At 36.6% G+C, this 25,029-nt stretch overlaps 1 protein-coding gene across 1 annotated transcript; it reads right to left on the minus strand.

The window, feature by feature from the left end:
• Positions 1 to 1,202: 1,202 nt before the first annotated feature.
• Positions 1,203 to 25,029, minus strand: LOC133978025 (CD276 antigen-like). The gene is made up of 7 exons (XM_062416350.1): positions 24,897 to 25,029; positions 17,842 to 18,168; positions 15,848 to 16,126; positions 9,169 to 9,492; positions 7,213 to 7,536; positions 5,048 to 5,098; positions 1,203 to 3,754 (listed from the first exon to the last, which is right to left on the minus strand). The coding sequence occupies exons 1-7, from the start codon at positions 24,964 to 24,966 to the stop codon at positions 3,723 to 3,725; spliced, it is 1,407 nt and encodes a 468-aa protein (XP_062272334.1). The 5' UTR covers positions 24,967 to 25,029; the 3' UTR covers positions 1,203 to 3,722.

Genomic DNA, 25,029 nt, shown 5'->3' on the forward strand with positions numbered 1-25,029 from the left:
TATTATTATCATTTTAGTTAGTGCTGGTTAATTCATTGTTATTTTGAAGGTACAGAGGTGAATCTATTTCTATAGGTAGACAGGTATTGGACCAGCGGGCATCTGAAAGGGTTTTATGGTTTTCTAAAAGGGCAAGGGAGGTGACAGATGGCATTGTTCTTTCTTTGCTAGCAGAAAGAGTTAAAATAAACCAAAAGAAACTTCATACTTGCCTGGACAAAGGACTTTCCCCCCCTGTGTAAGATCAATTCCCGAGGGGCCTCAATGGCTGTTTGATTTTGAGTTTAGTAGTGTAGTATCCTTAAAATTGCATCTCCTCCTCCTCTCATTAAAAATCCAGTCTATGAATGAAAGAAGCTCTCCTGTTGGACAGCAGATGTCTCCTCCTTCACTGTAAAGTGCATTCTCAGTGTTTGAGCTCTGGAGGATTCAAGTTTCCACATCACACTTGTGTTAGCTGAATATTAAACCACGATTGGCTCCAAACTTGTTGTGATGTCACAGATCCCACTCACAGGTTCACAATTTAAACTTTAAAGATTTTCAGAGAAACTTTAACTTTCAGCAGATGAATGTGAAACAAACTCTGCACAAACATCAATCTGCTCAGAGAAGCTCAAACATCCGACTAAAGGAACAAGAAGAAAAAAACATGTTTGAGTGGAAGGAGACTTTAAAAGGTAAAAGTATTCAGTGTTCAGGTAAAGCGGTTTCAGTGCAGAGGTTACCTTGGTTGAGAAGGACAATAAGGACGCTGACTCCAGTTAAAGAATCTGAGAATCCAGAGTAGAGACGTCTTTCAAATGATGTCCAGCGCTGTCTGTGTCCATATAGAGCAGTAGTCACCAACTCCACCAATTACTAACTCGTTATCAAGCAGCTGAAGCTTGTAAAAGGTTGATAACGAGTTAATTATTAGAATCAGGTGTGTCAGAGTGGAGATATAACTAAAACAAGCAGGACAGCAGCTCGACAGGAGAAGGGTTGGTGACCACAGATGTAGAGCTTCATCCTCTTTCCTTACAGATTTACATAATACTAATTATTTACATCTTCCACATTTCATTTTTAAATGTGAACTTTGACAACTACACATAACACACTGTCATAAATATGTTTAAAACCAACATGTTTCACACTGTTATTAATACATGTTTTATATAAGCCTTATCTCTCACCTAATTCACAAACACAAAGACCAATTATTGTAACATATATTTTATTTTAAAAAGCACACAGAATAATGGCTCAATAACTGTAACATGATATAATAATATAGGATGAATTTCAGTGGTACAGAACGTGGAAGTTTCAGGTTTACGAGGCATTTAGCCCGAGTAAAAAGATGATGCTTACTTTGTACACCTGAAAACTAATTAGCTCTGTTCATTATTTACCACTTAAATTCTTCTCAAGCTCAATTTTTAAATGAAGTAACAGCAGTTCATTACAGATTATATAAAGAAAACATATTTGTTAACAAAAAATAAAATAAAAGTTAAAATCACAAATACAGAAAGTAAATATTGTGACTGCAGTTTATACAGCTCCAAACTCTGATTGATGAAGTTCCTGCAGATAACTAATCTACTTTCTGTGGTTAACACACAATTATTCATAATATTAAAAGATCACATTTTATATGATTTAAGCTGCTAAATATTTACATTGATTCAAAGCGTAACAGCAAGTTTTATTTCAGTGCAGTCAGACTCAGTGAGGATCTTTTTTTTTTTTTTTTTTAGATTTATTTTTGGGCTTTTTGCCTTTATTTTGATAGTAACTGGCAGAGAGGCCGACAGGAAACAGCATAGGTCCCCTGCTGGAATCGAACCAGGGACGCTGCCTTTACCTGTCATGTGTAGTAACATGACATGATGACAGGAGCACGACCACTGGCACACATTTCTACTTTATCTTTTAAAGTCTGGGTGACTACGATGGTTGTTTATTTCAGCTGAGGATCAGAGATCAAATGTAGTCCATCACAACTACAACAGTTCTCAGTATTCATTGAGGTTTCTTAACCTGTACAAACTGTTCAGCATCAAATTTGACCCATTGTTTCATTTGAGAGCTGAAAAAACACCATATATACATTTATTTTAGCTGAACTTTTCCTAACATGACCCAAAGTTTACAAAAGCAGCTGATACATATCTTATATAAGCAAAATGTACAAGTTTGACCTGTGCTAATTTAAAAAAAAAAATTAAAACATGTTGTATTCATCATATTCTATAAAACATTCTCCTGGATCATAAAACAGTGATTGTGAATGTCTTTTTCTATAAGATTAATCAAACATTAATAATGTTTTTGTTGATAATGATCAAGCTACAAGGCACATTATAAAGGGTTTAATGCAGTGGTCTCCAACCCTGCTCCTGGAGAGCTACTTCCCTGCATGTTTTAGGTATCTCCTCACTCTAACACACCTGATTCTAATAATCAACTCGTTATCAAGCCCTTTGACGAGCCTCAGCTGCTTGATAACGAGTTAGAGTGAGGAGACACCTAAAACATGCAGGGCAGTAGCTCTCCAGGAGCAGGGTTGGAGACCACTGGTTTAATGTGTTCTGAGCTGCAGCCTGAAATCCTCAGTCAGAGTCTCCTGGTCGTTTCCAGCTGATTGTTCAGAGTCACTGGACTGTTTCTGGTCTGAGACTCTTAAAAATCAGAACATCAATAAGTTTGATCTTTGAAATCCTTCCTAAAAAAACTCACTTTCATCAGAGGATCTTCTCCTAGTTTTCTGCTTTTAACTTAACCCTTTTTAATTCTGCTGTATTTGGTATTTTATTGATTTATTTTAAATGATTGTTTGATTATCCTGCTTTACTACCTCATTGTCACATTTTCCAAGTTCCAAATTATAAATGATAAACGGCCTCAGGTGAGTTTGATTGTGTTTCTGCAGGTTCACGTCATTTATCCATGAACTATAATGTTCTCAACAACAGTCCAGTGGAGAGTTTCATGGTCTCTACATGTGTTTGTCTTCTGTTTTATTGTTTTATATTTTTGAATGTATTATTTTAGGGCGACTATGTAACATCTGTTGAGGGACTGTGGATGAAAACCAGACTTCTGGCTGACTCAGCATATTTACAACAATGTTTATCAAGGTAAATAAACCAATAAATGAAATAAACAGAAACAACCTCAAAATCTCCTGTGATGAACACTGAAATTCTGCCAATACTCACATTAAAATGCATTATGACATTTTCGAACATTTAAAAGGTTAGTTTTCTTTTTTTCTATCAGTGTTTGATAGTTTTTTAATTAATTCTTGAAACTAAATGTTTGTGAAGTTACTATAATTTGAGTTAATGAGGGTAAATGTGTGGGATTGTATTTATGAAAACTCAAATTTAAGGTTGAGGCAGCTGAAACTGTTCTGTTCTCTGTTTTTTGGGCATTTCAGTGTTTTCTATTTGACATCATGTTGTGATCTACACTGCCCCCTCCTGGTCCTGTTGCAGTAAGACAGGAAGCTTCATCTTAAAGTTAACAGGTTTATACAGTCGTGTGTTTCTATCTTTAACTCTAAAACCAGACCTCAACTTAAAAACCAGCCTTTGGATAAATGAAGACAAAATGCTCCAACTGCTCCAAAAGTGTTTTCACTGTTTTGGTCTAAAACTCAAACTGATCCTCACAAAAATCAAAAGATACAAGAGCACACACACTTCAACAGTCAACTTCAAGGCACGTTGTTAGACTCCAGAGTCTTTAACAGCACCTCCGTCTGCAGGAGAGAAAACACAATCATATTAAAGAAAATCTCAACTGGCACTGACAGGGCCCATATGAAGACATCACATTGGGCCCCATGTAAAGATATCACATGGGGCCCCATGTAAAGATATCACATTAGGCCCCATGTAAAGATAACACATTGGACCCCATGTAAAGACATCACATTGGGCCCCATGTAAAGATATCACTTTGGGCCCCCATGTAAAGATAACACATTGGACCCCATGTAAAGACATCACATTGGGCCCCATGTAAAGACATCACATTGGGCCCCATGTAAAGATATCACATTGGGCCCCATGTAAAGATATCACAATGGGCCCCCATGTAAAGACATCACATTGGGCCCCATGTAAAGATATCACAATGGGCCCCCATGTAAAGACATCACATTGGGCCCCATGTAAAGATATCACATTGGGCCCCATGTAAAGACATCACATTGGGTCCCATGTAAAGATATCACATTGGGCCCCATGTAAAGACATCACATTGGGCCCCCATGAAAAGATATCACATTGGGCCCCATGTAAAGACATCACATTGGGCCCCATGTAAAGATATCACATTGGGCCCCACTACCACACACAGATCACACCAACCATGCACCATTGCAGTAAACCACAGTTCTGCCTGTGAAGCAGCTCTCTTGTAGTCCAACACTAACTGTATATTTAGTAATATTTACTGAACTATGAAAATATAACACTGTGCAGACATTAATGCAACATTCTGGAAACAGTGGAATTCATTGATTAAGACTGACATCCTCTATAAATAATGTGCTGAAGGCCAGCTTGTAGCAGCCAATCACGTAATAAGTTGGTTATTATGTTATTGGCCTGGTAAAAACTGGAGCCAATAACGTAATATATTAATATCACTTTATTTAAGTTTTATTTATTGGATATGTTTTACCAGGCCAATAACGTAATAACTTAATAGATTATTGGCGAAAAAAAGTATTACATTATTGGTTCAGTACTTTTATTATGTTATTGGATTATTACATTAAAAAACAGGCAAAATTATTACGTTATTACCTGCTACTCAGCTTTTATAGTCTAAATATAATTCTTTAATGGAAAATTCAATATAATGATATGATGAACAAAAATCAGCAGTATATTTTTTTTAACCAAGTATACAACCTTTTTCTTTTATCATTTAAAAGTTTTTAATCATTATTCTTCTTTTATTCATAATAGTAAGAAACAAGAAATTCCCACAGACCTCCTTCAGTTACACCAAGTAACATCTCATTCAACACAATGCTGCTCACCTGTTTCATTAGCTAGCAGTCCGGCTGTTTCATCATCACGGGGGTTCGGGGCTGTTGTTCCAGGCAGCAGGAGAAGGAAGAACTGAGTTAGTATGAATATCTGCTAAAAGTTGACCTGCATTGATTAAATGTCAGATAAAAGAGAGAAATGCAAACACTCTGAATCTTCTGTGAAGATATTAGCAGTAACTAATATTTGGGGAGCAAATGTTACATTAATGTTTCACTGTGGACTAAGTTTAACTAACAGGTTCATTTCCACTCATGGACTAAACCCACCTTTAAGAAACATTGGCTGACATATTGTGGCCCTCTCACTTCTCTCTTGTCTTTCTTTTCTTTGTTTTAATTTGGAGCCCTGATTTTATTTGATGAAGCTGTTTGGACATTTTGCTCTTGTAGCTCCTCCTCACTCACAACTCACTGCTAGCAGTGCTGCCCGGTTTGGAGACAGGACTGAACCATTTCATGTCAATAGAGGGGGGTGTTTGGGCAGTACAGAGGCTTTGGATGGTTCCATTTAGCCAGAAACAAGAAAAGTGAAGCTTTAGTTTAATAAATATTTAGTTTATTAGTTTAATTCATATTTTCAAAGTTGACTGCTCGTGTATGTGACAAACTGTTGCATTAATGTTATATTCCATTGCATTGCACCTGCTGACCAGTCAGATCATGAAGATGTGGACCAACAGGAGTTTGCCCCAAGGTGTAGCAGCAGTGACACAGAAGAGGCTCCACACTGTGCCAACCGCAGGGTTTTTAACCTAATTATTGTTTTAAGATTAACAAGGAAAGCCTCAGCAAACATTAATGACAATCTAGTTGTATTAAAATAGGAGACGTTCTAGGCACTGATGTTAGACAAGATTGAAGGTTTTTCTTTTTTTGGACAATGTCTGACAACTGTTTAATCTTTAAGTGTAATATAAATATGTATGATTTTCATCACCCATTCAGAATTTAAGAGACACTGTAAGCACTAATATCAGGCAGGATTGAAGATTGTTACTAGGGGTGTGACGATACACTCAGCTCAGGAGACGAGACACGATATTGGGTTCACGAGATCAAGACGAGATTTTAACTATATTTTTAAGAAAACTTCAATGAGGAAATACATGACTGTTCTTTCATTTGAAATTCACAAAATGGAAATTGAATTGAAATGTTTGAACTAATCATCTTGTAATGAATCACTTTTTTCTACTTTCTAAATATATAATTATCATATGCAGTATGCAGCACTGTAAAAGGTTTCCTCATATAGATATTTTATAGATGGATCATTTTGGTATTTATGGAAACAACATAAACCATAACCATAAATACAAAAGTTAGATACAATCACAAATACCAAATATATAAATATATATAATATATACATATAAATTAAATAAAGAATCCTATTATCACAAATTATAACATATTGCTAATAAAAAAAACACAGAAATAAAAGTAAATTGCATAAATCCTGTATCACATAAATACACAAGTATAACAACATATAAATTGTGTTATAATTTAGTAGTGTGACTCATTTTACTTTTTGCATCATTAGGCTTCCATAGCTGCGCTAGATTCCCTGATCCTCCTACCTCAGGCTCTCAGTGTAGAGACCTGAGGTCAACCTGCTCCTCTCCTCATCTCCTACTGCTGACTGAGATCTTCTCAGCAGGTAGAAGCTACAACAAGGTTAATGATCCACACGTGACATTATAAAAAGAAGACATGAAGTGCGAATGAGCGATAGAAAACTGACCGTCTTTTTTTTCCTTTTGGTGCGTCCCTTAATTATAGCTTCACGAGACAGAATTCACTTCGGCGAGAAACCAAATTATTACACACCCCTAATTGTTCCCTTATTTTTTTCCACAACTTATGAATACTGTCTGCCATACTGTTTATTTAGTCTAGATCTGTATTTTTTTTAAACTTTGTTTTACTTTTTACATGTTCTTTATATGTGCCACCCTTCCTGAGACTGTGCCTCAGCCTGGCCCCCCCATCAAATATTTTCTAGATCCGCCCCTGATCACTCCATACATGGTTGCAGCGCTGTGGGGACGAGGCCCTGCCAGATGTGTTTCTGACTATTTGACTTGAGTCCATCTGGGACTCTGAAACCAGTCACATCACTAAACACTAAGTTTTATCAAAGTACTCACCAAAAACAAGCTTAATGTGGAATATTTGACTTGGCTGAAGATCTGGAAATTCACAGGTGTAGTTTCCAGTGTCAGCCTTCTTCATATCTCTGATGGTTATGGAGGTCTTGCCTGACTTCAGTTCATCTGGAAAATGTTTGACTCGTCCTTTGAACTGCTTATCTTGAGTTTGACTGTTGTCATTAACAGGGCCGTTATCATACAGGAACACCTGACGACCATCTTTCTTCCACTCAAACTTCTCTGAGGTAATGTCCTGTCTGCTGCTGAGTGAACAGGGTAAAGTGGCGTCTCTTCCTTCTTCCACTCTGATGATTGTTGGCTCTGGAAAACAAAAACACATATTAATCAGTATGTTTACATGCAGAATAATCAGGTTAAGACAGACATATGGAAGTTTGTTGTCATAGCAACATATCAACTTATGTTATAACAAGAAACTTTTCTTGTTTCTTGTCATCTGGCACATTGTCTTTAACAAATCCTTTGCTCTGTCCTGCACATATCATACTTACACTTGTTCATATTTCACTTTTTCACATCTATTTATGTTTGATCTGTTTTTATCTTTTAAGTTTTCTCTGATTCTTATTTTTCACATTATTATATTATTCTAATGTTTTACACTTTAAATTATTTTCATGTGTTGTTCCTGGCAGCAGGAGAAGGAAGAACTGAGTTAGTATGAATATCTGCTAAAAGTTGACCTGCATTGATTAAATGTCAGATAAAAGAGGAGAGAAATGCAAACACTCTGAATCTTCTGTGAAGATATTAGCAGTAACTAATATTTGGGGAGCAAATGTTACATTAATGTTTCACTGTGGACTAAGTTTAACTAACAGGTTCATTTCCACTCATGGACTAAACCCACCTTTAAGAAACATTGGCTGACATATTGTGGCCCTCTCACTTCTCTCTTGTCTTTCTTTTCGTTGTTTTAATTTGGAGCCCTGATTTTATTTGATGAAGCTGTTGGGACATTTTGCTCTTGTAGCTCCTCCTCACTCACAACTCACTGCTAGCAGTGCTGCCTGGTTTGGAGACAGGACTGAACCATTTCATGTCAATAGAGGGGGGTGTTTGGGCAGTACAGAGGCTTTGGATGGTTCCATTTAGCCAGAAACAAGAAAAGTGAAGCTTTAGTTTAATAAATATTTAGTTAATTAGTTTAATTCATATTTTCAAAGTTGACTGCTCGTGTGTCTGTGTGTGTGTTGCAGCTCTTTATTTCCTCCAGCTTCTCTCCTTCTTATCTCTGCAGTAGTTGTCTGAGATGTAGACAGTATTTTCTGTTCCACTAAAGTAATATAAAATGTGAATCATAGCTTCTTGTGCAGCATGTCTGAGCCTTTGTGTTATCACAGTTTCATTGTGTCAGTGAGAAACATTTGATCAACAGTCTCAAGCTGCCAGAATGAAAAACTGACCATCAAATGTGTTGTAGTTCTTCTTTAGTAGCCGACAGCAGCTCAGGTACGAGTGTGATGGAAAGAAAAGCAGTGATCAGCTTTTCCTGATCATTGATCTAAATATTAAATAAGTTGATCAGTTTTCTTTATTACTTTAGTGGAACAGAAAACACTGCTGAGATCTCAGACTACAGATTTCTAATAAGAACATTTTAGGATGATTTTGTGTCAAATACTTCAGCAAAGCGCTGCTCATTCATTAATAAACCTAGCAGTGTGATTACTGTGCTGAGAGAAACAAAGAGAGAGCTTGTTGTTTTATTTACACATGAATTCAGTGTAATGCTGGATTTGAAATGAAGCACAATCTGCAATGTGTCACAAATATCCAGCATGTTTGATAAAGAGGGAATCACTCCATACATGGTTGCAGCGCTGTGGGGACGAGGCCCTGCCAGATGTGTTTCTGACTATTTGACTTGAGTCCATCTGGGACTCTTAAACCAGTCACATCACTAAATAAGTGTTTTATCAAAGTACTCACCAAGAACAAGCTTAATGTGGAATATTTGACTTGGCTGAAGATCTGGAAATTCACAGGTGTAGTTTCCAGTGTCAGCCTTCTTCATATCTCTGATGATTATGGAGGCGTTGCCTGACTTCAGTTCATCTCGAAAATGTGAGACTCGTCCTTTGAACTGCTGATCTTGAGTTTGATTGTTGTCATTAACAGGGCCTTTATCATACAGGAACATAAGACAACCTCCTTTCTTCCACACAAACTTGTTGTTAGTAATGTCCTCCTTTGTGTTGAGTGAACAGGGTAAAATTACGTCACCTCCTTCTCCCATTATGATAATTGTTTTCTCTGGAAGACAAAAACACATATTAATCAGTATGTTTACATGCATAATAATCAGGTTAAGACAGACATATGGAAGTTTGTTGTCATAGCAACATATCAACTTATGTTATAACAAGAAACTTTTCTTGTCTCTTGTCATCTGGCACATTGTCTTCAACAAATCCTTTGCTCTGTCCTGCACATATCATACTTACACTTGTTCATATTTCACTTTTTTACATCTATTTATGTTTTATCTGTTTTTATCTTTTTAGTTTTCTCTGATTCTTATTTTTCACATTATTATATTATTCTAGCGTTTTACACTTTACACTCTGCTAAAAGTTGACCTGCATTGATTAAATGTCAGATAAAAGAGGAGAGAAATGCAAACACTCTGAATCTTCTGTGAAGATATTAGCAGTAACTAATATTTGGGGAGCAAATGTTACATTAATGTTTCACTGTGGACTAAGTTTAACTAACAGGTTCATTTCCACTCATGGACTAAACCCACCTTTAAGAAACATTGGCTGACATATTGTGGCCCTCTCACTTCTCTCTTGTCTTTCTTTTCTTTGTTTTAATTTGGAGCCCTGATTTTATTTGATGAAGCTGTTGGGACATTTTGCTCTTGTAGCTCCTCCTCACTCACAACTCACTGCTAGCAGTGCTGCCTGGTTTGGAGACAGGACTGAACCATTTCATGTCAATAGAGGGGGGTGTTTGGGCAGTACAGAGGCTTTGGATGGTTCCATTTAGCCAGAAACAAGAAAAGTGAAGCTTTAGTTTAATAAATATTTAGTTTATTAGTTTGATTAATATATTTTAGGGCCCCTGTCAGTTACTGGCCCTTAGAGTCCTCCTAACTTTCCCCCCCTCACGGTTCCCCTGGTGGCAGCTACAACTGTTGGATTTCATCTGAGGTATTGCAGTAATCCTAAAGTAAGGAAAAGTAATCAAGTTACATGACTTTAATATTGTGGTAGTTGGATTACGTTACTGACTCCATTTTTTAACAGGTTACTAGTAGGGCTGACGGATTATGGCCAAAATGATAATCACGATTATATTTTGATCAATATAGAGATCCTGATTAATATCACGATTATTCATTGATTTTAATGACAAAAAATATATTTATTGTCATAAATGTAAATGCTTTCACATCCATATTGTTTGTTAATGTGCAAATATTTACACCCAAATACATTGGTAATAATCATTTTAAAAATAATTTATTAGCCTGGGATATTCGAAGTGTTTTCAGTTTCATCCATTTTTTTGAGGGTCTGAAGTGTAATTCACATTTTAGCAGCCAAAGCTCCGCTGCCTTATAGTCTCTCTAACTCTGGTCCTGTGCTGTGCTCAGTGTGTGAGAGGGGGAGTGGCCAACAGCTAATGTGTCCTTCTTTTAACGATATATTTTTCTGTATCTTTTACATTTCTTATCCAAACAACGTCAAACTTGGCACTGCACTTACTCGTGACCGTAGTAAGACACCTGTCACGTTTTAAATCAATCGGATGAACGGTTCGAGAAATATGGGAATAACAGACAGACAGACGTTCCTGTCATTTATAGATAAATGTGCATTAATACAGTTTAGAGTGAGAGTGAAATATCAGATGATGCTACATAACAAACATAACTGAGTCATTCACTTTAATGTTATTATTGCTGTAACTTCTTTAAAATACAGTTTAACTTCAAGTTAATCACATCAATTTCTGTCATGTTTAGTCTGTGTGTGTGTGTGTGTGTGTGTGTGTGTGTGTGTGTGTGTGTGTTAGCATGTGTGTGTGTGTGTGTGTGTGTGTGTGTGTGTGTGTGTGTGTGTTAGTGTGTGTGTGTGTGCAGTCACAGAGCTTCAGTGTGAAGATTTCACTCAGTTTAAAATGTTTCTTTGAGTTCATTCACTTTGTGTTCAGTCTGAGCACACAGTGACATTTATTCACAACTAAAAACATGTTAACTATTAAAATCATTTCAATATTCAAATATAATCAGGAAGAATCTCACCAGTGAAATGCACGTATATGTAAGCATGAGTCTGATGGTTGATTTCCTTCTGTGTAGCAACACAGCGATAGCGGTCGGTGTTGTAAACAATAGTTTTGAGGATGATGTCGTAGTGTCTTCCTCTTTTTGTCACCAGTGGTTCTGGGGCAGGAAGTCTGTATCCCTCACCGTCCTCCCAGTGTAATTCAGGTTTTGGAGAAGCTCCTCGAACTTCACACTGCAGCTCTGCCACGCGCTGTGTTTGTTTAAGTATCCTGACAGACGGCTTTGCTTCAACTGTGAACAAAGTATAACAGAAACGTTGTAAAGAACAGTTAGAGGATTAGACATGAGCTGTAATACTGGGATGTTTTTGTTCAGCCTGTCTCTGCTTGTATATGATCATATTTCAGAGGAGGAAAAACAGAGAAACAGTGAAATAGAAAAGCACATCAGCCTTAACTACACATCTCAGGAATGTTTGATCAAACTAAATATTTGGTAACTTCTCACCACTGCAAACACTATTTCTGACTCATATCATGACAGAGACACATACAGTCAACAAGTTTGGACAAACCTTCAATTTCTGAAGTTTCTTGAACCATAAAAATAAAAAGTAAATCATGTAATGTGTTGTCTGATATGTAGACAGTATTTTCTCTTCCACTAAAGTAATATAAAATGTGAATCATAGCTTCTTGTGCAGCATGTCTGAGCCTTTGTGTTATCACCTCCAACAGCAGGAGAGAAAATATAATTATATTACAGAAAATCTGAACTTTAGAAACACAAGTTCTTCAGTTAATAAACATTAACTGCATTGTGTCCAACTGATGTTTGAATTAAAACACAAGCTATAATTATCTTATTACAGTGTTAATGTTTGTTTTTCTTTGTGTTTATAATAAAATAAAATATCACTTAAATGAAACAAAAAGCCGTCTATTTAAAATGTATGAACTGATTCAGATGGATGAATGATATTAAAACTTCAGCTTGAACAACAGGAAATAGATTTATGTATATGCTATATTTATAATATATATTTATAAAGATAATATAATATTACAAACATTTCTAAAGAATCTGTTGTCTGCTCATTATGATTATATGGATACAAAATATTAGTTAAACTCACCGTTCCTAAAACAGCTTTTGATGCGATACCTCCATTTGTACACAACGTAAACAAGAACAGCAGCAACAATAACACCGATAACTATAAGAATAATGTCTCCAGCTGTGAGCCCTGAAACAGATAAAAAGGTAAAGTAACAGTCAGAATCAAAGTGTCCATCATGTTCAGACATCATAACCTACACAAAGAGAACAACTAAAGGTGTGCATGCTCCTAAAATCTCCAATGATTGACAGATTCAAACAGCAGTGAGATGACTCTCAGCAGCCACAGTGATATTAGCATCCATCTTCTGAGCAGTTTCCTCCTGCTGGGCTCCACAGCTCAGAGGTTGCTTTTGGTCACAGTAGTGAGGAGGCTCATGTTGTTGTAGCATCCTGCTGTTTCTGACACGTGTTGATCCTCAGTAGGAAGGATGTTTCAATCACTGTCCTGTCACTCCACTTTAGGCTTTTTACAGCTGACCTTTGCTACACTCCTGTCGTACCTGAGATCTGCACGTGTGGAAATCTGTCCATAGTCCAGGTTTTCTACATCCTGAGCCGAGGCTCACAAGTACAAGTCTGTGATGGACTCTGGATTCACTCTTGGGAGCACATCTTCACTTTATGATAGTTGTTGTCATGGCTACTACTGATAAACTTTATGTTTCACTGAGCAGACTGAGACATTAAGTAGCACTAGCTCACTAACACACACTTACACAACTACTGTCCAGTAATGTGAAGATTTAAAGCAACAGATGCTTCTGGCTGGTGGGTCGACTCTACAGCTACTGAAGCACAATGAAAGCAGAGCCATACAGTCTGCTGCTATACAGCATGAGGCTCTGCAACACTAATACACTTTACCTCATTTACATTCAGTTTATGAGTCAATATGTTCAGATTCTTTTACACATGTTCATATCTGATCAATATTTAGATTTTTGTGCACATTCACATATTTTAGTTCACATGTATACTGAGATACAGTTTTACTCTCCACACACATTTACACATAATATAACCTTTCAGTCACAAAGCTCACAGCAGAATCTATATTTCATTTTTGTAAAATGATTTAAAATCACAATCATTTATTTCACTGTGAAACAGATAAGGTCATTATTTCTGAATCTGAAATTATCCTCCAACCTAAAACCTCAGTTTGCTGCTTTAATAGTCAGAATTACTACAATTATTATTAATGTTTAAAATCTGAAGCTACAACTTAAATGACAACTGATTTATAATGTTATAATTTATTAACTTTGTCACAGAAAATATTTTAAATAATGTTTTAAGATAATTGTGAATCAGAACAAATGAAGTAAAGAGTTGAGTGATGTGTAAACGTTATATTTGATGTTATATTCAGTGTTAATGTTCAGTGTGTTACAGAGAAACTGAGAGCAGGACAGAGAGGTTGTTTCATTTACTGAAGAAGAAAGTGAGTTCAGATAATTTACACTTCTTACTTCTGCTGATAGGACACACACACACACACACACACACACACACACACACACACACACACACACACACACACACACACACGACTGTAAATCACAGGTGTGTATCACACTAAACTATATGTATGTTTCTATCATTCAGCTCTTATGATTGGTTGAATTGTACTACATGCTTTACTGAGCTGCACACTGTTACATTTAAAACTGTGCAGTTCAAAGCAGCATTTAGGAGCCTCTCTGTGCTCCGCAGTTCAGAAATATGAGTCGACTTCTGTGTCGTTACCATGGAAACTCTTCGTAGCATCGCTCCTTTACTGAGTAGCTCAGTGTGTAGAGAGGCTGCAGATCTGTTTAGAGCAGAGATCAGGAGAGAGGACAGAGGTCTCACTCTGATGATATGAGTTTTTTATTAGATGGTGAATGTGGTCGCTGACACATGTAAAAGCACTAAAAGGATTTTTTTCTTTTAATCGGTGTCTGTCTGCACAGTGTTAACAGCTTTACACACTGCTGCCATCCCAAAGCTTATCCCTATTTTTAGGAAAACTTCAATGACTAAATATATGACTTTTTGACTGAAAGTCACAAAACGTATAACAATGCAGGTGCATTTTAAAATATTTAACTAATCATCTTGTAATGAATGTCACTTCAGTTTTACTTACTGTAGAATTAGTAGTATGATCACATGCAGTATGCAGCACTGTAAAAGCCCCCCCCCCCCTATAGGTAGATATTTTATAGATAGATAATTTTGGTATTTATGGAAATTACAACCATAAATACCAAAATTATATACAATCACAATCACATACCAAAAATGAAGTCTGAACAAAAGAAACTATTCTGGTATATAAATATTAAATGAAATAAAGAATCAAATTATCACAAATTATAAACATATTGCTAAAAAACCAAAAAAAAGTAAATTGCACAAATCCTATGTCACACAATTACACAAGTACTTAAATTATGTTTTAGATTGCTAGTGTGACTAATTTTACTTTTTACATCATTAGGCTCCAATAGCTGCTCCTCCTACCTCAGGCTGTCAGTGACCTGAGGTCAACCTGCTCCTCTCTCATCTCCTCCTGCTCAGCAGGTGGAGATGATAGTTCACTGACTATAACGAGAGCGCCAACTGTAACAAGGTTAATGACTAACAGCTAGTTTTAACTGTAAAGATTCATCAGAATCTTTCTAGATGCATTTATGGAGGAATGTTTAATTTAAGAATAATGTGCATTAATACAGTTTAGAGTGATAGTGAAATATCAGATGATGCTACATAACAAACATAACTGAGTCATTCACTTTAATGTTATTATTGCTGTAACTTCTTTAAAATACAGTTTAACTTCAAGTTAATCACATCAATTTCTGTCATTTTTAGTCAAACACTATAACTCCAGTTTACAACAGTTTACAGCAGTTTACAGCAGTTTCAGGTCAAATAATGATGTTTTATCTCTTCTACTCAGATCTGATACAGTATAATATAGAGTGATCTGGAATAACTTGTGTTTTAATACTGTGAGTTTCTCTCTGTTTCTGTGTATGTGTGTGTGTGTGTGTGTGTGTGTGTGTGTGTGTGTGTGTGTGTGTGTGTGTGTGTGTGTGGAGTCACAGAGCTTCAGTGTGAAGTTTTCACTCAGTTTAAAATGTTTCTTTGAGTTCATTGACTTTGTGTTCAGTCTGAGCACACTGACATTTATTCACAACTAAAAACATGTTAACTATTAAAATCATTTCAATATTAAAATATAATCAGGAAGAATCTCACCAGTGATATGCACGTATATGTCATCATGAGTCTGATGGTTGATTTCCTCCTGTGTAGCAACACAGTGATAGATGTCGGTCTTGGTCACAATAGTTTGGAGGATGATGTCGTAGAGTCTTCCTCTTTCTGACTCCTGTGGGTCTCGGGCAAGAAGTTTGTTTCCAGCTCCGTCCTCCCAGTGTAATTCAGGTTTTGGAAAAGCTCCTCGAACTTCACACTGCAGCTCTGCACTGAACTTTCTTTGATCAAGTATCTTGACAGATGGCTGTGGAGCTTCAACTGTGAACAAAGTATAAAAGAATAGAATAAGTTGTAAAGAACAATTAGAGGATTAGACATGAACTGTAATACTGGGATGTTTTTGTTCAGCCTGTCTCTGCTTGTATATGATCATATTTCAGAGGAGGAAAAACAGAGAAACAGTGAAATAGAAAAGCACATCAGCCTTAACTACACATCTCAGGAATGTTTGATCAAACTAAATATTTGGTAACTTCTCACCACTGCAAACACTATTTCTGACTCATATCATGACAGAGACACATACAGTCAACACGTTTGGACAAACCTTCAATTTCTGAAGTTTCTTGAACCACAAAAATAAAAAGTAAATCATGTAATTTGTTGTCTGAGATGTAGACAGTAGTTTCTGTTCCACTAAAGTAATATAAAATGTGAATCATAGCTTCTTGTGCAGCATGTCTGAGCCTTTGTGTTATCACAGTTTCATTGTGTCAGTGAGAAACATTTGATCAACAGTCTCAAGCTGCCAGAATGAAAAACTGACCATCAAATGTGTCGTAGTTCTTCTTTAGTAGCCGACAGCAGCTGATCAAACATTTAACTGGAGCTTTTATCTTCTCACAGAGGAAGGAGAGCATTATTATATTTCACTTAAAACTACAAGGTAGTTTGTGTTTTACCATCTGAATTAATAAAATCTATTTTATCTTATGTGTCATTCAGATTATACACTATATATTTCCTTGACACATTTTTCACATATTTCAGCTCTGCTGCTCATCCCACAAATGCATGTTCCTTACTAATGTGGCTCCATTTAAAAAGGAAATAAACAGGCTTTCCAACCGTATAAGATTTATTGCCAAGAAGCATTGTTACTACAAAGAAATAATCTACCAAACACAAATGTCCTTACTTTTTGTACTATGTTTTATATTTATATATTCTGTTTCATCACAGTCAGATTTGATCCATTCATGCAAATACAACACCAACAGCTGCTCTGCAGATGTCGCTATTTTAACTGTATTAAATGAACAGTGAACCATTTTTAACACAACTGATCCAATGCTTCAGAAATCTGTTTGATCAATACATTAAAATAATATTAAACTGTGTCATGATCCTCAGATCTCATATTCAGGTTTGAGACACTGACTAACACTCAGATCAGCTGAAATTCTGCAAGTTTAGCACAAAAAAAACAGATTAACTGTCACAATAATATTATAAAATGTTTGAGGAGGATCTGTTTAGGCAGGCGTTTGGGTAACCTTTGTCATCAGGCTCTTAGTATTTCATCTTTATTTGAATGTTATTATCATTATTATTACTATTATTATTATTATTATTATTATTATTATCATTATTATTATTATTATTATTATTATTATTATTATTATTATTATTATTATTATTATTATTATAATAAGACATCCATGATGTTAAAATCAGGAGTTAGAGAGAGAAGTTTCTCTTTCTTACCTCCACACATCTGAACAATCACTGCATGAAGCTGGACGTATTTAACAGGTTTTGGAAAGTGACAAAATGTTTCAGACGCAGTGACACAATCTGCAATGTGTCACAAATATCCAGTATGTTTGATAAAGAGGGAATCACTCCATACATGGTTGCAGCGCTGTGGGGACGAGGCCCTGCCAGATGTGTTTCTGACTATTTGACTTGAGTCCATCTGGGACTCTGAAACCAGTCACATCACTAAATAAGTGTTTTATCAAAGTACTCACCAAGAACACGAAGCTGTATGTAGAATATTTGACTTGGCTGAAGATTTGGAAATTCACAGGTGTATTCTCCACTGTCAGTCACCTTTATATTACTGATGATTATGGAGGCGTTGCCTGACTTCAGTTTATCTGGAAAATGTTCGACTCGTCCTTTGAACTGCTGATCTTGAACTGTATTGACGATATTAGAATGATAGCCCTCATCATACAGGAACACCTGACGACCATCTTTCTTCCACTCAAACTTCTTGTTAGTAATGTCCGTTGTGTTGAATGAACAGGGTAAAATGACATCACTTCCTTCGTCCACTGTGATGACTTCTGGCTCTGGAAGACAGAAACACGTATTAATCAGTATGTTTACATGCAGAATAATCAGGTTAAGACAGACATATGGAAGTTTGTTGTCATAGCAACATATCAACTTATGTTATAACAAGAAACTTTTTTCTTGTTTCTTGTCATCTGGCACATTGTCTTCAACAAATCCTTTGCTCTGTCCTGCACATATCATACTTACACTTGTTCAGATTTCACTTTTTTACATCTATTTATGTTTTATCTGTTTTTATCTTTTTAGTTTTCTCTGATTCTTATTTTTCACATTATTATATTATTCTAGTCTTTTATCACAACCTGAGGAGAACACCACACCCATTAATAAATAATAACATTTAACTAAATGATGATGATCTTCAGCAGTGACTAAGTCATCAGACTATCTCTGTCAGCACATCCAACACACTAATAAATATTACACCTGGTTGAACAAATGAGTGAGAGAAAGAAAGAGAAGCAGGAGAGAGCGCTGCAGATGGAAGAGGAAAACTGAACTAAACAAATTCAAACTTCATTTCCCAGAATTCATCCTGATAACTACGAGCTAAATAAAAAGACAGTAAGGACGAAGCTCTGAACTCCACTCAGACAGCGAGCACACCCGGATTTCATCTACTATACTGCAGAAATATCACTGTCCACAAATATAAAGCATGTTTGATACAGAAGACACAGCTGCTCCACCATGAGGACCACGCCCCCACCTGTTTCTAGCTATGACGGATCATTATAGATACTGTAGAAAAGGCTCCATGTCAACTCTATCCCAGTAACAATGTATGGCTTCATTATAGTGGTAAAGATTTCACTGGTTTTATCAGAGGACACTTTAGACTAAACTGCTGTCTCATTAGAGCTCTGACTCCTGATTGGCTGAGGGGCACGGACCTGCCAGAGGTTAGTTGGACTGCAGCTTATCAGCAGGACACAGGCAGCATTAGACCTCAGCAGAGCCTCAGTCCATCACCAGCACACTCATACTGGTTTCTGTCTGGTTGGGACTGGTGAGGAACTGACCAGCATGAAGGGCTAAAACATTTATTTCCTCTTTTCTATTTATGTAGAAAACTGTGAAAATAAAGAAAAAACTTGAATAAGTAGGTGTGTTTAAACTTTTGACTGGTACTAAATATATATTATTAGATAACTACTGTTTCACAGTATTATTGATTACTGTCGTTAAGATTGTTAAACAAGAGATTTGAATTTTTACTGTGTGCTGAATGATCCAAATAACGGATACTGATCAGGTGATTAATTATTAGTATTATTAGTATTCTGATGGATAACCTGGATGAATGCCGTTCACTTCCTGAACTATCACATTTCTCATTCAGATGAATTTGTCTCCACAGTAAACACACAAACAAGCTGCTGCTGAAATAAACCCAACTGAAGAAACTACTGAGAGAGAAATGAACATGGTGTGAATATGATCATAGACATTACTTTATAGACCTTCTCTGAGTCACATCTATTAACATCTTTCAATTTGACATTTGAAAGATGAAGCTCTGAGCGCACGTGAAAGGAGGAAGTGAGAGCAAACAACGTCAAACTACTTTCTGTGGTTCATTGAGGTTCATTTGGAAAAAGAAATAAAAAACTATCAATAAAACTCCCAGTGGCCCTCAGGCAGCGGGCACACTCAGATTTTATATTTGATGAGAAATATCATCATAAAGTTACAAAGTAGATGATGTGATGCAGCTGTCACACATGTTTGATACGCAGTTCCTCAGAAATAACGGCAGGAAACAGACACCGCCCTGCACATCCGGTCCAACCCTACATCAGCTCTGAGTAGCTCTGTTACAGGACTGTAATTAATCAGATCATCAGTTACGGAGCTGATATTTATTTATTTTAGGGCTGTCAGTGTTAACGTGTTAATCACAATGTGATTAAGGGACGAGCATGACGTGTTATTATTTTAAAGGCGTTAATCGTGCTGCTCACTGACTCACTGACTCTAAACCACTGTCACAGACTGACTCTGTAAACTGTGCACAGTGCACAGCATGTGTTGGTATGGAGGAGTCTTGCTGCTGCTGTCATATTCCTGCACTGTCTGCACCGACTGTTGCAGCATCGCTCTGCAGCTTCAGAGAAGTGCTGCTCATGTTTCTGCTCTTGTGCTCATCAGTGTGGCAAGTTCCTCAATTTACAACTGAACTCATAGATAATGGAGCTATGAAGTATTTTTGTTTCTGATGCACTTTATTATAATGTGATGTACGTTTTGTGCACTTCTGCGTATTTCAATCAATCTTTATTGATATAGTACCAAATCACAACAACAGTCATCTAAAGGCACTTCTCACACAGAGCAGGTCTAGACCATTCTCTTTAATTTAATTTAATTTAATTTAAAGAGACCCAACATTCACACATGAGCAGCACTTAGTGAAAATATAATACTGTGCAGACATTAATACAACATTCTGCAAAACAGTGGAATTCACTACATGATGCAAGCTGATATCCTCTATAAATAATGTGCTTTAGATCTACATTCACAGTCTAAATGAAATCTTAACGGTAAAATTCCTAAATGAAGGCACGCATGTGGTCGAGTGGTTAGAGCACATACCATATATGCAGCCAACCCTGGTTCGAATCCCTTTGCTGCATGTCACCCCCACCCCTCTCTCCCATGTTTCCTGTCTGTCTACTGCTAAATAAAGACGTCTATGCTAGACAAAATCTTTGAAAAATGAATATGAATGAATACTATATAATAAACAATATAAATTAACCTCTTCGAATAAAATGATATAATGACCAAAATGATAAAAATCAGCTGCACATTTTGAAGTAAGAAGCTATATTACTAATTCTTATCACTGAAAAGGATTCAATCAATAGAAGAAGACAATGAAGAAATTCCCAGAGACAACCTTCAGTTACATTAAGTGACATGTCATCAACACAATGCTGCTCAGTCTGCAGTAAGGCTGCTTATTATTAATATGGGTTCAGGGCTGTTGGTTCTGGCAGCAGGAGAAGGAAGAACTGAGTTAGTATGAATATCTGCTAAAAGTTGACCTGCATTGATTAAATGTCAGATAAAAGAGGAGAGAAATGCAAACACTCTGAATCTTCTGTGAAGATATTAGCAGTAACTAATATTTGGGGAGCAAATGTTACATTAATGTTTCACTGTGGACTAAGTTTAACTAACAGGTTCATTTCCACTCATGGACTAAACCCACCTTTAAGAAACATTGGCTGACATATTGTGGCCCTCTCACTTCTCTCTTGTCTTTCTTTTCTTTGTTTTAATTTGGAGCCCTGATTTTATTTGATGAAGCTGTTGGGACATTTTGCTCTTGTAGCTCCTCCTCACTCACAACTCACTGCTAGCAGTGCTGCCTGGTTTGGAGACAGGACTGAACTAGGGTTGGTCCGATGGACGGTGCCATCGTCCATCGGCGATGCCTGACAGCGGCAGTCTTCCGCATATTGATAGCGTCTCCATGACGCCCGCAAATTAGACGTATTCTCCCGGAATCTGGAGTGAACGAGCAAGAGCGCGCACTGGAGTGACAGCGCATGTGTGTTTGTGTGACTATAAATGCAGCGCGTGCGAGAGCAAAGCTCTGTGTTGCCGCTTATTAGATCGATCGCACCCCCCCGCACCCCCGCCGCTGCCGATGCCATCGGCCATCATGACGTTTTGCTTTGAACATTGTCGATCGTCCAATTCCTGGACATCGCCCAACCCTAGACTGAACCATTTCATGTTAATAGAGGGGGGTGTTTGAGCAGCACAGATGCTTTGGATGGTTATTATTTGTTGTGCCAAAAACAAGGAAAATAAAAAAATTTTAATATTTAAATGTAAAAAAATATTCATTTAATGTCTATTAATGATGAATGATTACAGGTTAGTAAAAAAAATAACTTGTGTTCTAATCATTATTTTGGGCTCCTCTCAGTCATGACCTTAGAATCATCCTAACTTTTCTTTTTTCTTCTTTATTGTACAGACCGGGCGGGGAGTTCTGGTCCTCTGAAATGAGGCCAACGTGGAAGTAACTTAAAACTGCATTCTATCAAAAGGCCACCAGGGGGCGACCGTTTTGGTGTCAAAAGGACTTCCGTCTCTATACAAGTCAATGGAGAATTCACCAACTTCTCACTTGATTTCTAACCTCAGTAAACGTTTTCAAAATGTGTTTATGGTCTCAATCGCTAGTTTAAAGCCTTCTTCAATGCAGTATGATGTTCATTTGGGACATTTTGGCCTCCCTGATTTTATATGTGACGATAAAGCAGGGTATGCATTAGGGCGTGGCTACGTGGTGATTGACAGGTTGATTGGTTCACAGGTTCAGGAGAGCGCCTCTTGCTCCTCTGATAGAATCAGTGTTTTTTACCCAGCATGCACCTGAAATGTTCAAGATGGCGCTGCTCAGATCCAATACTATTGGCCTCCGAGCAGCAGTCCACAAACCAATGGGTGACGTCACGGATGTTACGTCCATTTTATATACAGTCTATGGTACAGACATACATGTATTTAGCAACAATGACATTAGCAACATTTTTAAGCAAGCACTGACAGTGTGAGAAATTATCAGCTTTAGAGGAAACACAAGGAAGATCTTAAACAACAACTCATACAACAACAATAATAATAAAAACATAATTAAAATAAAATAAAAGTAATTCTTTAGAAAAATAAATGTTCCTTCATCTTAAGGGAAGGTTATTTATATCAAAAATAAACAGGAAACTTAAATGGACTGTATTTATATAGCGCCTTTCTAGTCTTTACGACCACTCAAAGCGCTTTACCCTACAACTCATTCACCCCATTCACACACATTCATACACTGATGGCAGGGGCTACCACGCAGGGTGCCAACCTGCTAACCATTTACACACATTCATACACCGTTGGCGCAGCAACGGGAGCCATTTGGGGTTAAGTGTCTTGCCCAAGGACACATTGACATGTGGACTGGAGGAGCCGGGAATCGAACCGCCAATCTTCCAATTGGAGGACGACCGCCAGTTTATCTTCAAGGTTCCATTAAGACAATCAAAGTCAATAACTTTCAGACCACCATCGTTTATTTCTTTAATGTGGTCTGTTTCATTAAATGAAATCTAGAACAATGTGGTTAATAGATTTTATTAATTTATTTAGGATGGGATTAGAGTAAATTGGGTAAATAAACCTGGACAAACTTTCCATCCTGGATAGATTCGATCCAGGAAGTAAAACTATGAAGCTGAATATAGAATAGAAAGATTTCTGAGGACAATATTTTTTCCATCTGTGACTTCCATATTATTAACCATAAGTTACCTGAAGCTATTTATTTCTTGTCTTCTTTTTTCTGGACCACAAAAACATGCTGAGTTTTTCTCCTCTTCTTCTATCCACTTATCTCTGGATCTAATATAAGCTCCTCTGGCTCTGTGAGTAGAAATTTCATCTAGACTAGTTTGCAGGCTCAGTGTTTTTCGCTTATCGTCTTCAGCTGCAGTATATATTCAATTGATTATAATGTCTAATTATGAATATTTATTTGAGTGTGTTTTTCTGTTTTTAGATTTAATATGTTAATAAATAACACTATGGTCGGTTAGTAGAGCTGCAGATATATTAGCGTTGACTTCATAACATATATTTTTATTTTTATTTCTATTTTATTTTATTTTTTGCACTTTATCACACAGCCTCAGCCTCAGACCTGCGGTTTTTCTTATTTAGTATTTAGTATATTGTATTTAGTATATCATTTTTTAGTATATTGTTCTTTGATGTCTTTGTGTATTAAGCTGCTGGACCCTAAATTTCACCAAGGGGATCAATAAAGTTTATATCTATCTATCTATCTATCTATCTATCTATCTATCTATCTATCTATCTATCTATCTATCTATCTATCTATCTATCTATCCATCCATCCATCCATCCATCCATCCATCCATCCATCCATCCATCGAACACAACTAATGATTTGCAATTAACCAATGGTCAATTTTAGATTTCAAATACAATTATACTTGTAGTATTGTATTACTTCTGGATTAAAATGTCTCCAGCAAACATCAGTTGGATTTTATTCATTACAGAAATGCGGTATTAGAATGATTTGAGAGTAATTAACATGATATTTATTTAAATAATAATCTTTGAACAAGTTAAATCACCACTGAATGTAATATTTCTTGTTGAGTAATCTTAACTTCCCTCCCGCCCCTGGTCAGACATGTTTGTCACGAAGTTTGTCAGAAATAACGGAAGGAAACAGACACCGCCCTGCACTCTGCTCCAAACCTACATCAGCTCTGAGTAGCTCTGTTATATATTTAATTTACTATAAATTGTTTAGTTTATTAGACACTAAGTGACGATAAAAGAAACATAACAAGTATATGAAACACACGCAGGCGTGTCTGACCTGAAGCCGGAAGTCACATCTGAAATGCGTCAAACTGTCATTTGGTGTCAGAAACGAAACGTATGTAATAAAATAAAATATAAAAACATGTAAAAGCTGCTCACAGAGTGAGTGTGTTACAGAATAATGTGTAACACCTGTTTTCTCCTCATTATCAGACACTAAGTCGGAATTTAGAGATGAGGAAGTCAAAATGACGAGATAAAAACTCCGTTTCCTTGTTTAGTGAAAGCGACAAATGTGCGTATGTTTATAATCAGTTTGATCATCAATATAAATAAATAGTTTTCTTACCGTTTTCAGCACCAAACGTTACTTCAGAGCCAGTCAGGAGACAGAAAAACACCAGAAGAAGAAGCTCCATAGTTATCGATTATGGAGATTCAAAGTCACTTTACCGTTACTGATCAAAACCTTCCGACTGCTG

The sequence above is a fragment of the Scomber scombrus genome, chromosome 3 (genome assembly GCF_963691925.1).
Source record: "Scomber scombrus chromosome 3, fScoSco1.1, whole genome shotgun sequence".
Taxonomy (NCBI): Eukaryota; Metazoa; Chordata; class Actinopteri; order Scombriformes; family Scombridae; genus Scomber; species Scomber scombrus.